This window comes from Aquarana catesbeiana, linkage group LG07 (assembly GCF_042186555.1).
Source record: "Aquarana catesbeiana isolate 2022-GZ linkage group LG07, ASM4218655v1, whole genome shotgun sequence".
Lineage (NCBI taxonomy): Eukaryota > Metazoa > Chordata > Amphibia > Anura > Ranidae > Aquarana > Aquarana catesbeiana.
The window spans coordinates 253365757-253380259 of NC_133330.1; the positions used below are offsets into that span (position 1 = coordinate 253365757).

A 14503-nucleotide genomic window follows, 5' to 3' on the forward strand; every position below is an offset into this window, starting at 1 on the left:
ATATCGGGATCTAGATCATGGTCGGATAACTAGAAGCTAGAAATACTTAAAACTGATGAAGGCTTGCTTTGTATTCATGGTTGGTGAGTGTGCATTTTATACACACGTTTGGTGGAGCACTACAGTATATCAAGGAGATTGTGAGCATTGCACATCTTTTATCACAGAGATTGGTGGCTTTCAAGAGGATCTTGATAACACTGATGGGACTTTCATAAGATTTTGTACTTTTAAGTTATGGATTAATGATTATGTCATTTTTATTAACACAGTAGCGCCCTAACTTTTATTATTCTATTGCATTTAAAGTGGGTTTTTATTTTATTTAATAAGAATTTTTTGTTGGCATCACACTTATCACTTTCATTTACATTACATACATTGCAGTAATATAAAATGTGTTGCAGCCCTCAGAGTACAGTATAAGTCTAGCTTTTCCTATCTGCTAATAGTACTTGCTACTGAATGACTATTTCCATTACTGAGAGATAAAGACTTAAGAAATGTGAGGATGCAACTCCAAAGAGAAAGTTTCTTAACGGACTTCATTCTGATTCTTCATTTCGTTCCTCCAGTTTAGGAAAGGAAATGAAAGAAGACTGCATTTGACTGCCTATGATGGAGAGCAGAGAGTTTTTTTTTCACTTTGATTAACGTGGCCTAAAGCATTTCCTGTTCATGCATAGAATAAAGGAATTGGCATAAGATCACCAGGTTCATATTTGTACAATCAGCCCAATTACAGAATTGTTCTAAATTTGTTTCAGATTCTCATTTGTGGCTGTCTTTTCTTCTTATGACAGCTCACACAACATATAGTTATACTTAAAATAATGCATATGACAATAACTGTTGAACATATTATCAGTGTCAGCACTATTGCTCCATTCGGATGATCTGAATTGTCATTTGAAGGAGATTCAGGTGTTGTAGGAGGTTCAGGTGTTGTAGGAGGTTCAGGTGTTGTAGGAGGTTCAGGTGTTGTAAGAGGTTCAGGTGTTGTAGGTTCAGGTGTTGGAGGAATGAAGAGAGTTGCTTGGGCTGTATTGGACACATCAGATTTCTGACCAACTTTATCAAAAGCAATTATGGCGAAGTAAAGGATAGTACCATTCTTGATAGCTACATTTTCTGGTACAAATGTGAAGGTTTCAGTGGACCCAGCTGGAAGAGGTGTAACACTAGTGATGTTCACTTGGGTTGCATTGTCAAAGTTCTCTCTGAGATCCCTGGGGTTGACACTTATTCTTAAATCATATGCATTAGCTGAAAAAAAAAATTATTAGTAGTATTTACAATACACATAAGGCAAATTAAAATAAATATATATCTGTCAGCAAAGAAGCAAGTACCAGTCTCGCCAATATTGCTGCCTTCCTTCGCACATGCGCGGTAGAGCGGCACTCCGACGCATCCCTGGGCACAATACAGCGGAATGGCTAATGCGCTTATCATAATCTGGAAGCCCCCCAGATCCTGCCCCCCCTCTATGTGAATGAGTATGGGGTACAAAGACAGTACACGAGTGTTTTGATAATTCCTTTATTCAGAAATCAAAAATAATGTCCCCCGGTGTAGATCCATCATCAATTCTGCCACCCGCTGCACTGCCGGACCTGAAAAAAGAAGAAAACCTCTGGCCTCGTCAAAGGCCCCCTACCGGCTGCCTGTTCCTCTTTCTTAAATAGGTAAATGGCAGAGTCACCTGATGACGTCAGGTGACCCTACCCCCTTGTGATGTCATCGACCCAGCATGCCCCGATCAGTGATGATCCAAGGGGCGGAGTGGTCCGCTGATGTAATCAGATGACTCCTCCCTTAGCTATTTAAGAAATGTCAGACTGAGGAGCAGGCAGTCGGTGGGGAGCCTTCAACAAGGCCAGAGGTTTTTTAGTTTTTTTTTTTTTAGGTCCGGTGGTGTGGCGGGCAGCGTGATTGACGATGGATCTACATCGGGTGACATTGTTTTTTATTTTATACTTTATTCACTGTTTACACTTTTTTGGTGAATGGGTAGAGGTGCTGTGTACCCCATACTCATTCACATGGGGGGGCAGGATCTAGGGGCCCCCTTGTTAAAGGGGGTTTCCAAATTCTGATAAGCCCCCCACCCACAGACCCCCACAACCACAGCCCAGGGTTGTGAGGAAGAGGCTCTTGTCCCCATCAACATAGGGACAAGGTGCTTTGGGGTGTGGGAGGACATAGACTCCTGCCCCAAAACACCCCCCCAGGTTGAGGGTATGTGCCCGGGTATGGTTCAGGAGGGGGGGTGCTCGCTCTTCCGGGTCTGGTATGGAATTCGGGGGGGGGGCACGCCGTTTTTTACATATCGGCGTGGGGTTCCTATTGGGGTCCATACCAAACCCGAAATGCCTGGTATGGATTGGGGGGGGGACCCCACGTTGTTTTTGTTCCGACTTTTCTATAGCCAGCATTCTTTTGTTTACATTTCAGCTCTCAGCAGGGAAGTCTGCTGACAGCTGATGAGTCATCGGTTGTTAAGGACGCAGCTGCTGGCTTCCCGGCCCGCTCCTTAACAACCAGCTATTCTTCACACAGAATTTGAATTGGACAATCATTTTTCAACCGATCTGAATTCAAATCGTTGCGAAAGTTTGCAATTCATTAGAAAATTAATAAACATAAGGAAATTAAATGAAACAAAACTAAACAAATTCTGAAATTAACAAAACGAAATTAGTAACATTTAAGCCAAGAAAGTATACAATCACAAAAAGCAATAGTCAACTTCCCCTCTGTCAAGACCTGGGCTCGAGCCTAGGACCTCTTCTGTGTCCAGCGTTGACTCTTCCCACTAAGCTACCTGGGATGCTGGACAGCTCCTTCCCTGATCTATTGGACAATCCTACCTGATCCATTGGACAACCCTGCCTTTTGTCTTGATTGCTGTTGAACCTTTGAACTCCTTGCTCCTCCCATGAACTTCCTATATAAGCCTTGTCTCAGCACTTCCTCTTTGCCAGGTTATTGTGCCTTCTCAGCCAGTGGCTTGTGTTTGTCTTCCCTGCTGCCGTCTGTATTTTGCTACCACTCGTGATCGACCCTTGGCTTGTTCCTTCACTACTCTACTGCCTTATCCCAACCTGCAACTACTTGTTACTGACCTTTTGGCTTGTTTACTGACCACGCTGCTGTTTGATCCTTATCTGCTCATCCGTTACTAGACCCCAGCTTACTCACACCCTTGTGGGGCAAACACGAGGACTGCGACCTGGTACTAACATGCAGCTAAATCCATCTCCACCATCAGGAGCTCTGGTTAACACCGGTTAGTACTTAGACTCCGCACCTCAGGTGAGCCTGTGTCATCTGCCAGGGTGACTGCCTGTGTACCTATCTTGCTGGTTGGCAGTAGTCCTGCAACTGCTAAAGCAACTGGTCTTCAAGCCTGACGCCTGATCGTGACACCCTCAGCGCTTCAGAATGATCTGATTTTACAATGAATAAAAATATTCCAGTAAATTGAAAGGCTGCTATTATAAGAACAAATGTCTTATGAATAAGGTGCTTAAAGTCCAAAGAAAAGTAAGCACTAGCAGCGCTAAAGCAATAAACAACTCAGTCCATGAATTGGAACAACTCATATCACTCATGAATCCTTCATAACAGAGCTGACACACTGCTAGTAATTCTCATCAGATTGATTAATTGCATTACCACACCACATGGGGCTTCTCACCCCGTGTATAATGAACTCACCAGAAGTTGGAAGGGAATACGCCTTCAGAATATTATCGTAATGATATAAGCGGGCCTCCTTCCGTCAGTAGATCCACAGCCAGACTACTCCTTCAGGATATAACCGCCTCTTCAGTAAGTGCTATTACTGGGGATGGCAGTCTCCCTAATGGTGGTGTCTGCTTCTATAGCATTAATCATTTGCTGATCGAAACCTGGCAACGACGGAGTAGTGTTTGTGCAACTAGTTTGGTCAGCAAGCCAGAATGACATTGAAGGAGCAGATGAATGTTCTTTTGCCTTCAGCAACAGGATCGCTAGTGTGACATGGTCCCAAATGCTTGAATATATTTTTCTTTATTGGCAGAAGTTGACTGGGAGTATAATTTAATATAATTCTCCTTTAACCTTGGTCAAGTTATCCCCAAAGATGAAAGGTTTACTGCAGTAATTCTTAAGGCACTGCTGAGAATATTTTCAATTCTTCTGCAAGTTCAGATCTGAACTTGCAGAAGAATTGAAAACATCTTGACCAAGGTTAAAGGAGAATTATTTTAAATTATACTCCAGTCACTCCAGTCAACTTCTACCAATAAAGAAAAATATATTCAAGCATTTAGGACCATGTCACACTAGCGATCCTGTTGCTGATGGCAAAATGCTTGGTCTTCATCTGCTTCGATGTCATTCTGTCTCGCTGACCAAACTAGTTACGCAAATACTACTCCTTCCTTGACGAGTTCTGCCAGCACTTACTGAAGAGGAGGTTGTATCCTGAAGGAGTAGTCCAGCTGTGGATCTACTGACGGGAGGAGGCCCGCTTATATCATTACCATAATATTCTAAAGGCGTATTCCCTTCAAACTTCTGGTGAGTTCATTATCCACAGGGTGAGAATGCAATTAATCAACCTAATGAGAATTACTAACAGTGTGTCAGCTCTGCTATGAAGGATTCATGATGGATATGAGTTGTTCCAATTCATGGACTGAGTTATTTATCGCTTTAGCGCTGCTAGTGCTTATTTTTCTTTGGACTTTAAGCACCTTATTCATATAAATTAGTAACATATTGAACCTATCTGAAACAAAACTAAACAAATGTTTCCGTTCTGCACATGTCTAGACCCTATTATGCTATGCTCTGCTTCAGTTGAGGGTTTTTTGGTCCCTAAATACCACCTTACTAAACTTTCTGAGTTTTACTTTCTCAAACGTATGCATCAAAAACCTGTCTGTAAAGTGGAAATGAACTCAAAATGTAAAGATTTGCTAATATCTAGAAGTGTTAATTGTGCCTAAGAAGAACCCTAAAAACTGAACCTTTTGTCTGGAATTCCTCTTGAATAAAAGCAGTGCACTTCCTAGAGTGCCTATGTACTCCGTTAATTGTGCCTAAGAAGAACCCTAAAAACTGAACCTTTTGTCTGGAATTCCTCTTGAATAAAAGCAGTGCACTTCCTAGAGTGCCTATGTACTCCAGTACCTAACGTCCTTTAGCTGTATTACTGCTGTGTGAATTAAGGCTACCACTGGCTGCTAACCTCAGGCTATTTGGAGTGCTACCCACTGTTCTCCTTGATGGAAGTTCTGATATGAAGAAGCAAAGTCATGCCGCTACCAAGATGTTTGCTTTCTAATAGAGACCCGGTGCAATACAGCATAGTAAGTAAATAATGGAGAAAGGTCAGCTGAAGGAATCCATAGGTAATACCGGTGACTAGTCCTTTGCCCCCTGCCTGCATTGTTTGGGGTACATCTTCCAGTAAAACAGTGCAAACTCCCATTCCAGCAATAAAAGATGGGATCAGGTTCTCAGTACAACAGCTCACTTCATTTTATAGCTCATGATATATCCTTGAGTCAGCAAGGGAACAAAACTTTAGGAGTAAAAAACAATCCCGCAGCTCCTCCAGCAAATGGGAACAAAGTAGCAGGGTGCTACTTGTAACACTTTATTTCTAAACAATAGTATCACTTACAGGGTGGTAGACTGTAGTAGGTGCACTGTGCAAGGCTTGACAAAGGGAGCAAAGTCCTCAAAACATGTTGCCGCCCACCCCCTCTCACACCTCGAGTGGAGTTGTACTGTGTGGATGTGCATAGAGAACAGCCACAGACACCACGCATATCACCATCATCTTGCGGGTCTTGTGCTTAGTCTTGGGCATACTGATCATAGCAATCCTTTTTTTCTATCTTGCTATGTTGACACATGATCTTTCTGCACAGTGGATCTACTACTATCTACCTCACTGTAAGTGAAGCTATTGTTTACAAATAAAGTGTTACAAGTTTTAATCCCTGTGCCCAATCTCCCAATCCCCCAAACACCACTGTTATATACCCATGTGTGTTGTTGTTACAAGGGTGGAGGTGGAACCTTGTGATGTCAACATCTTATTAGTTAATGTAGTCCAAAGTTGGAAGTGAGTTTACCACCAACCAGGTGCTCATGGGAAAATAACAGTGGTGTTTGGAGGAGGGAGCTTGGACTGTTTTTCACTTATATTACTGGACTTTGCACTGATCATTTATATTAAGGAATTTTTGACTTTATGCTTATAATTATGCATTTTGGTGATTATTAGCATAATTTGATATAATCGATATTAGTGATATTAGTTTGCTGTATACTAGTTTTATTTATGCTTTTCAATTTTTTTTTATAATTTCTTATAAATCTACTGAGGGATTAGCACTATGTTTCATATTTTTATAAAATTTGGACAGTGATGATACACAGTAGAGTTTTTTTTGTTGTTAAAACAGATGGTATTTGCATGTCTCACACTAATTGCTAGTGTTCTGAAACCTGTGAAAATCTACAAACTTGTGAAAATCTACAAACTTCCTGAAGAAGCTGACAACCCATGCCCCTGCAATTTACCTTATTAAAGTGGAACTTTTGTCAGAGAATGAATTCCTGTTAGATCACTTCAGGCTGGGCCCTTTTGCAGGTATAGCTATGTAAAACAATAAAAATAAGTGCCTATACTGTTTAAAATCTAGGAATACACTGCTCCGCACATGCTCACTTGCTCCCTATTTTTTGGCACTTTGCCGAAAATCAGAGGCACTAGAGGCCAATATGCTGGCAGCCTGAAGATTCACTACTGCTCAGGGCTTTTGCAAAATGGCAGCCTCCGGCAAGAAGAGACAGGAGCAATGCTAGAGACAATTTACAGCACACTAATTTCAGTAGCATAATTATTAATGTGGAATGTATGTTCCTTACTAAAGAACATTATTTGTTATCAAATTTTTATGGGTAAAGTTCAGCTTCCATAAGGGGCAGGAATGACACTGTACAAGGACTACTTACCATTACCCTGGTCCAGATCATCACCCGTTGCTGTCCAGAATAACACAATTGTTTCTTCTTCTATCTTTGCTACTAAGTCAGTTATTTTCTCAGGTTTGTAGATGTCTGGTTGGGGACCTGTAGGCACCTTAGATACCACAAATGAACCACCTGATGCAGTTCTAGAGAATGATCCCACACTGAGATCCTCTTCATTGATTTCAGCTATTGAAGGATTTGTAATAACTTGACCTTAAAAAAGAAAAATAAGTCTTTATGCCTTACCAGGTAAGTTACAGTTTGTGTGGCATGATAATGAAATATACACAGATGCATGAACATGCACACAAACGCACTCATTTCAAGGGTAACCTATATGCTACAAAAAGTCATAAGGTGGACAGCAAAGAGGAAAGGAAACAGGATGTCTTGGAAATATCAATTAAAGGATAGATTCACCTTTTGTAACATGTTACATGTTATACCCGTAATTAGGGTGTAACATGTAATGTGTTACTAATGCAGCTGCCCCGCTCACCCCCCGATCCCCCATTGTGACAAGAGTCAGGAGGCTCCGGGGGATCTTTTAAAAATAATGCAGCTGTGTGAGGCTCTGCTCACACAACTGCGTCATTCATTCACACGCATCTGTGAATGAATGTACTACAAGTCCCATCCCCCACCGCAGCAGGTGGCTTGTAGTTCTCAATAAACTTCAAGGGAACTGATGACCACTCTCATAGTTTATTGAGGCTGGGTTCACACTAGTGCGAATTCCCCCCATCCAATTCGCAATAGCAGGAGATTGTGACTAGCTCTCTATGGAGCCAGTTCACATATCTCTGCTGCGGCTCCAGTGTGAATTTGCACAGGGGTCCTGTGAGTCTTTTGGTCCGTTTCAGGTCCGAATTCAGGCAAAAATTCTGGCTGAAATCAGACCTGAAACGGTATAATAAATATCCCCCCCAAAAAAATGTCTTCATCAGTTTAGGCCAATATGTGTTCTTCTACATATTTTGGGTAAAAAAAAAAGCGTATATGGCTTGATTTGTGCAAAAATTAAAGTTACGTACCGGTAACGTCTTTTCCAGTAGTCTTTCAGGACAGCCACCATGAGAGATAGTCTCCTCCTCTTCCTCTAGGAAACACTGCGCCAGCCCATAAATTCTTACTTCCCCCTGCCAGACCTCAGTATATTCCAAGATTACCTCCGGTCAGCTGGGGAGACACAAGAACACATTAATAACATACTATTCCATATCATTATCATGCTGCGTTCTGGTCTTTTATAAGACACCCCAAAATTTCAGGTGGGTAACTAGGGCTGTCCTGAAAGACTACTGGAAAAGACGTTACCGGTACGTAACTTTAATTTTCCCCTTTCGTCTTTCAGGACAGCCACCATGAGAGGATGAACGAGCACTTACCAGTTAGGGTGGGACTACAGCTTGCAACACCTTTCGCCCAAAGGCTTGCTCACTAGCCGACACCAGGTCCACTCTGTAGTGCTTAACGAAAGTGGAATAACTGGACCATGTTGCAGCCCTGCATATCTGCTCTGGTGTCGCTCCAGCCTTCTCTGCCTGAGAAGCTGCCATAGCTCTAGTAGAGTGTGCCCTTATACCCATTGGGATTTCTTTCCCTGCTAATGTATAGGCCTGGCCAATGGCTACTCTGAGCCATCTGGCAATAGTGCGTCGAGACGCTTTGCATCCTCTTCTGGCCCCAGAAAACAAAATAAATAAAGAGTCTGACTTTCTAAACCTCTTGGTCAGCTCTAGGTACTGAAGGATACATCTCCTTACGTCCAACGAATGAAATTTTAATTCCCTTTCCCCCGAGGGGTTGGGACAAAATGAGGGTAGAACTACCTCCTGACTTCTGTGAAAACCAGAAGCAACCTTAGGTAAAAATGCTGGATCAGTCTTGAAGATGATCCGATCTGGAAAAATAACGCAAAAAGGAGGTCTAACAGATAAGGCCTCAATCTCGCTGACTCTCCTGGCAGTTGTCACTGCTACCAAAAAAACTGTTTTTAACGTAAGATCCTTTAGTTGACATTCCTCTAAAGGTTCAAAGGGGGTTCCCATCAGGCCCTGTAAAACTAAAGATAGGTCCCACTTGTGAAAGGGAGGGCCCTGGACCGGTCTTTGTCTAGACAGAGCCTTAAAGAATCTGACCACCCAAGGGTTGGTGGCCAGATGCTTTTCTAAATAAGCACTGAGTGCTGATACCTGACCTTTAAGGGTACTTATGGATAAACCCCTATCTGCCCCGCACTGAAGGAATTCCAACACCGTTGTGGGACTGTGTACCGCAAAGGAGCCTTCTGCACACCATTCATTGAAACGTACCCAGACCTTTTTATAAATCTGGCGTGTTTCCTTCTTCCTGCTGTTGAGGAGGGTGGAGATTAATTTCTCAGAAAAAACCCCTAGCTCTTAGCATACCCTCCTCAGTAGCCAGGCCGCTAACTGCCATTGGTGAACCTGTGGACAGAGGACTGGGCCCTGTGAGAGGAGATCCTCTCGAGGTGGCAGGAATAAGGGAGGTTCAACCGCTAGTTGCTTGAGTACTGAGAACCAAGCCCTCTTTGGCCAATGTGGTGCTACTAGAATCAGGGACGTGTTTTCCATCTGGAACTTCCTGAGAACTGCCGGTAATAATGCTGGGGGCGGGAAGGCATAGCAGATTCTGAAATGCCAGTTCTGGATCAATGCGTCGACCCCTCGCGCTCCTTCCCCTCTGTTAAGGGAGAAAAAACAAGGGGCTTTCGCGTTGCTTCTTGACGCGAACAGATCTACTTCTGGAGGACCCCATTTCTCTGAAATGAGATTGAAAACCTCCTGGTTGAGGATCCAATCGCCCTCTCTCAGTTTGGTTCGGCTGAGAAAATCTGCTATCACATTCTTTTCTCCTCTCAGAAAGACTGCTGAGAGTGAGAGAGTGTGAGTCTCGGCCCAGTTCAGAATGTCTGATGCTAAGGCCGACAGGACTCCGCTTCTCGTGCCGCCCTGTTTGTTTACATAGGCCACGGCGGACGAGTTGTCCGACCGCACCTGAACATGGTGGCCCCGTAGCTCCTCCTTGAAGAACCTGAGTGCTAGCCCGATTGCCCTCAGCTCCTTCCAATTGGACGACCTTCTTAGTTTGTCGCCCTCCCAGGTGCCCTGTGCTAAAAGGGAACCCAGATGCGCCCCCCAACCCTTGCCGCTTGCGTCTGTGGTTACCACCTGAGAAACTAGGATGAACCACAGACGACCCTGCGACAAGTTTGAGACCCTCCTCCACCACCAGAGGGATCTCTTTACTTGGGGTGGAACCTGTACCAAGGTGTCCAGACCTTTCTGACTGTGATCCCACACCCTTAAGACAAAGGACTGCAAGGAACGAAAGTGCAGACCTGCCCATTGCACTGCTGGGAGGGTAGCGGTTAATAGTCCCAGGACCGACATCAGAACTCTTATGGAGACCTGACTGCTGCACTGGAGAACAGCCAATGCCCTGTCCAGTTTTTGTACTTTTTCTGCTGGAAGAAACACTCTCAGTAGCGTTGAGTCCAACAGATAGCCTAGGTACGTGATGCGCTGAGAGGGAATCAAACTGGATTTCTCCAAGTTCATTAGCCACCCTAGACCTGTAAGAACTCTCTTTGTTAGTTCTAGATCTCTGACTAACTGCAGTGGACACGGTGCAAACAGGAGCAGGTCGTCCAGGTATGCTATCACTGATATTCCCTGGAGTCGAAGAAAGGCCATCACCTCCGCCAAGACCTTGGTGAAAATTCGGGGCGAGGAGGATAGCCCGAAAGGCAGCGCCTGAAACTGTAGATGTACCGTTGTTCCACCTACATTTACTGCTAGCCGAAGAAACCTCTGCGAGGCCTCTGTAATAGGAACGTGTAGATACTCGTCCCTTAGATCCAGAGATACCATAAAGCAGTTGCGGGGTAACAGGGCTCTGACTGTGAAAATTGTTTCCATACGGAATCTCCTGTACGTCACTGACCTGTTCAGGGGCTTTAAATTCAGAATCAATCTGAATTTCCCTGTGGGTTTCTTCACTACGAAGATGTGTGAATAGAAACCCTCTCCCTCCTCGGTCTTTGGAACTCTGAGAACCACATTTTGATCTACCAGATCTCTTAATGCTTCCAACAGAGCCTCGGCTTTTGCCGTACACCTGGGTAGGTGCGTGACAAGAAATCTCCGTGGAGGAGGATTTGTGAATTCGATATGATACCCCCTTCTTATAATCCCTAGGATAAAGCGATTGGGGGATATTGCTTCCCACTGTGGGAGGAAGGCCCCCAGTCTTCCCCCCACCCTGGTTGGGGAGTCATTGGTTTTTACGGGGCTGTTCAGGAGGGTGAAAAATCGCCCCTCCCCTGCCCTTCTTCTGACCCCAGAATTTCTTTTGCCCTTCCGGCTTTGGAATTTCTTTACGCTTTTGCGGACAAAACCCCTTCTTTGTCTGTGTAGGGGTTTTCCGCTTAACTGGGAAGGATTTCTTCCTGTCTGCTGTGCGGTCCAAGACGGTCTCTAACCCTGGGCCGAAGAGAAGGTCTCCCGTTAACGGTATGCCGCACAACTTGGCCTTAGAGGCGCTATCGCCCGGCCAAGTTTTTAGCCAGAGGGCTCTCCTGGCCGAATTGGCCAGAGCCGCTGATCTGGCCGACATACGGACTGATTCTGCCGAGGCATCAGCTATGTAGGCGATACCCCGCAGAATCGTAGGGAAAGAAGATAGAATGGTTTCTTTTGCCGTTCCAGCTTCAATATGCTCCTGAATCTTAGAGAGCCAGTGCTCCAGATTGCGAGCCACTACTGTGACAGCCAACTCAGGTTTTAAATTACCAATTGTTGAATCCCAAGTCTTTTTGAGAAGAGAGTCTATTCTCTTATCCATGACATCCACCAGGGCCCCCATGTCCTCAAAAGCCAGGTCTGTGTGTCTGGAAACCTGGGAGAAGGCAGCATCTAACTTGGGACTTTTATTCCAGATAGATGTAGGATCATCCGAGAATGGAAATCTCCTTTTTAAGGATCTAGAAAAAAAGGGTTTCCTTTCGGGATCCTGCCACTCCTTTTTAATAGTTTCAACCAGTACCTCATGTACTGGAAAAACTTTCTTCCTTTGTTCCCCTAAACCCTTGTACATTTGGTCATGAAGGGTCAGGGGTTTCCTGTCTTCCTGAATACCGAGGGTTGTATAAATAGCCCCTAAGAGGTCCTCTACCTCTTCCAGGGATAATTTATATCTGGAGGATTTCCTGGACTCCCCGTCCAGGTCCTCTCCCTCTGAACCATCCTGGGAATCGGAGGAGGAACTGTCTGGTTGTCTTTGTTCCACTCCGGAGGGCCCTGGAGCTTCCACTGCCCTAACTGAAGTTGCAGGTTGGGCAGGAGCAGAGCCCTGAGCCTGAGGCGAGGTTGTATCCTGGGGGACTGGACTAAAGGGAGGCTGAAACCTTTCAAATAAGGCTTTAAATGAAGAGAAGGTGGACGAAAGCTCTTTAACCGAGGCTGACTCCTGTTCAGAGTCCCTCTCCTTAACAAGGGAGTCTATGCACTCCCTACACAAGACCTTTGTCCATGTTTCCCCTAAAGTGTCCCTGCAAGAGGCACACCTCTTCCTAGAGCTATGTGCAGACCTAGACTTCTCTGTAGCTTTCTGAAATACATGAAAAGAAAAAAACATTTTGTCACTTTTTTTTTTTTTTTTTTTCCAAAAAAAAACAAGGATACAACCCTGGGAGTACACAAGACCCTCCTTAATATGTGGGGATCTGAGCCTCCCTCCCCTGACCACCCAGGGTGTCTGCCCCCCCATGACAGGAACTATACATGGAGGGACAATCCTAGATAAAGAGTACTCTTCCCCAGGGCACTCTTACCTTAGGAAGGCTGGAGGTAGTGTCCGTTGGCTGAGCATCTGCTTCCGACATGACTTGCAGGTGGTTGCTACTACCGAGTCCCACGCTGCCTGTGCGCGTCCCAGACTCGTCTCCAGCCTGTGCCTGGCTTCCCTATCAGCGCCGCGACCCGGAACCGGAAGTCGTGGGTCAAAGGCAAGCACTCGCCCTTCCGCCGGAAATGACGTCGCCCGTCGTCCGGCCCGCCTAGTTCCAAAAACAAGAAAAAAAGAGAGCGGTCTGTATGGAATACAGGGAAGGTGAGCGCCTGCCTGCTGCAGCCCTGTAGCTGCGATAGGGAGTCCCCCCAACCTGAAGCCGCACTCGGCTAGGAAGTGGTGGCAACAGAACTAGGGGTAAGTCCCCCCTATGCCCTAGGAAACCCCTGCTCCCATTACAGGCTCCAAAAAATATAAACAGCCGCAGTCACCCTGACTGAATGGCCTGGCTCCTTGCACAGTGTCTCCCCACCGGAGGAAACACTAATACTGAGGTCTGGCAGGGGGAAGTAAGAATTTATGGGCTGGCACAGTGTTTCCTAGAGGAAGAGGAGGAGACTATCTCTCATGGTGGCTGTCCTGAAAGACGAAAGGGGAAAGTTATAGCGTCTACAAAATAGGGGATAGATTTATGGCATTTTTATTATTAATTTATTTTTTACTAGTAATGGCGGTGATCAGCAATTTTTAGCAGGACTGCGACATTGCGGCGGGCAGATCGGACACTTTTGACTCTTTTTTGGGACCATTGACATTTATACAGTGATCAGTGCTATAAAAATGCACTGATTACTGTGTAAATTTCAATAGCAGGGAAGGGTTTAACACTAGGGGGTGATCAAGGAGTTATATGTGTCCCATGGGAAGTGTTTCTAACTGTGGGGGATGGGACTGACTGGAGGAGGAGAGAGATCGCTGTTCCCTAGGAACAGCAGATCTCTCTCTCCTCCCCTGTCAAAATGGGGATCTGTCTGTTTACATTGACAGATCTCTGTTCTGGCTCTCTGTGGTGCAATCGCGGGTGGCCGGCAGACATCACGGCTGCCAGTCATGTGCATCGGCTCCGGCACGGGCATGCGCCTCCCACAGCTCTAAAGCGGGCGACATACACCTACGTATAATGACGGTGGCTGGTCGGCAACAGGTAAAGGATAAGTTCACATTTCAACAAAAAATAATAAATGCACTTTTTTTTGCAGGTAAAAAAATGTGCATTTATTATTTTTTGTTTCTGGAGCCTCCTAAGCATTGCACCAGCAATCAGCAGATCGCTGGTGCCATACAGGTCTCCTGCAGACTGTCAGTGTATCTGTGTGCCCGTACATATGGGCAAGCAGATACAATCTGACAGTTAGAGAGAATGAACTACCACAGTGCCCCACAAGCTACAAGCTGACAGTCGCAAAGGCTGCAAGACCTTGTAGTTTTCCATTCACAGAATACTGTGAATAAGTGAGCTTGGCCATGATTTTTTAAATTGTGACAGCTAACGGGAGAGAGAAGATCTCCGCTAGCTGTCAGATTGGGGTGCCGAGGGGCGGGAGGAGGATGCAGGGGCCAGTCTGTTCATAACATGTTACATGTT

The 14503-nt window shown here is 45.1% G+C and overlaps 1 protein-coding gene across 1 annotated transcript in view; it reads right to left on the reverse strand.

Annotated features, from left to right (window-relative positions):
* Positions 1 to 347: 347 nt before the first annotated feature.
* The window catches only part of LOC141103525 (calcium-activated chloride channel regulator 1-like), a 93329-nt gene continuing 79173 nt past the window's right edge, over positions 348 to 14503 (reverse strand). The window contains exons 13-14 of the mRNA XM_073593202.1: positions 7027 to 7257; positions 348 to 1266 (exon numbers count right to left, since the gene is read on the reverse strand). Coding sequence (XP_073449303.1) covers positions 764 to 1266; positions 7027 to 7257 — 734 coding nt within the window. The 3' untranslated portion in view covers positions 348 to 763. The remainder of the gene's footprint in view (positions 1267 to 7026; positions 7258 to 14503) is intronic.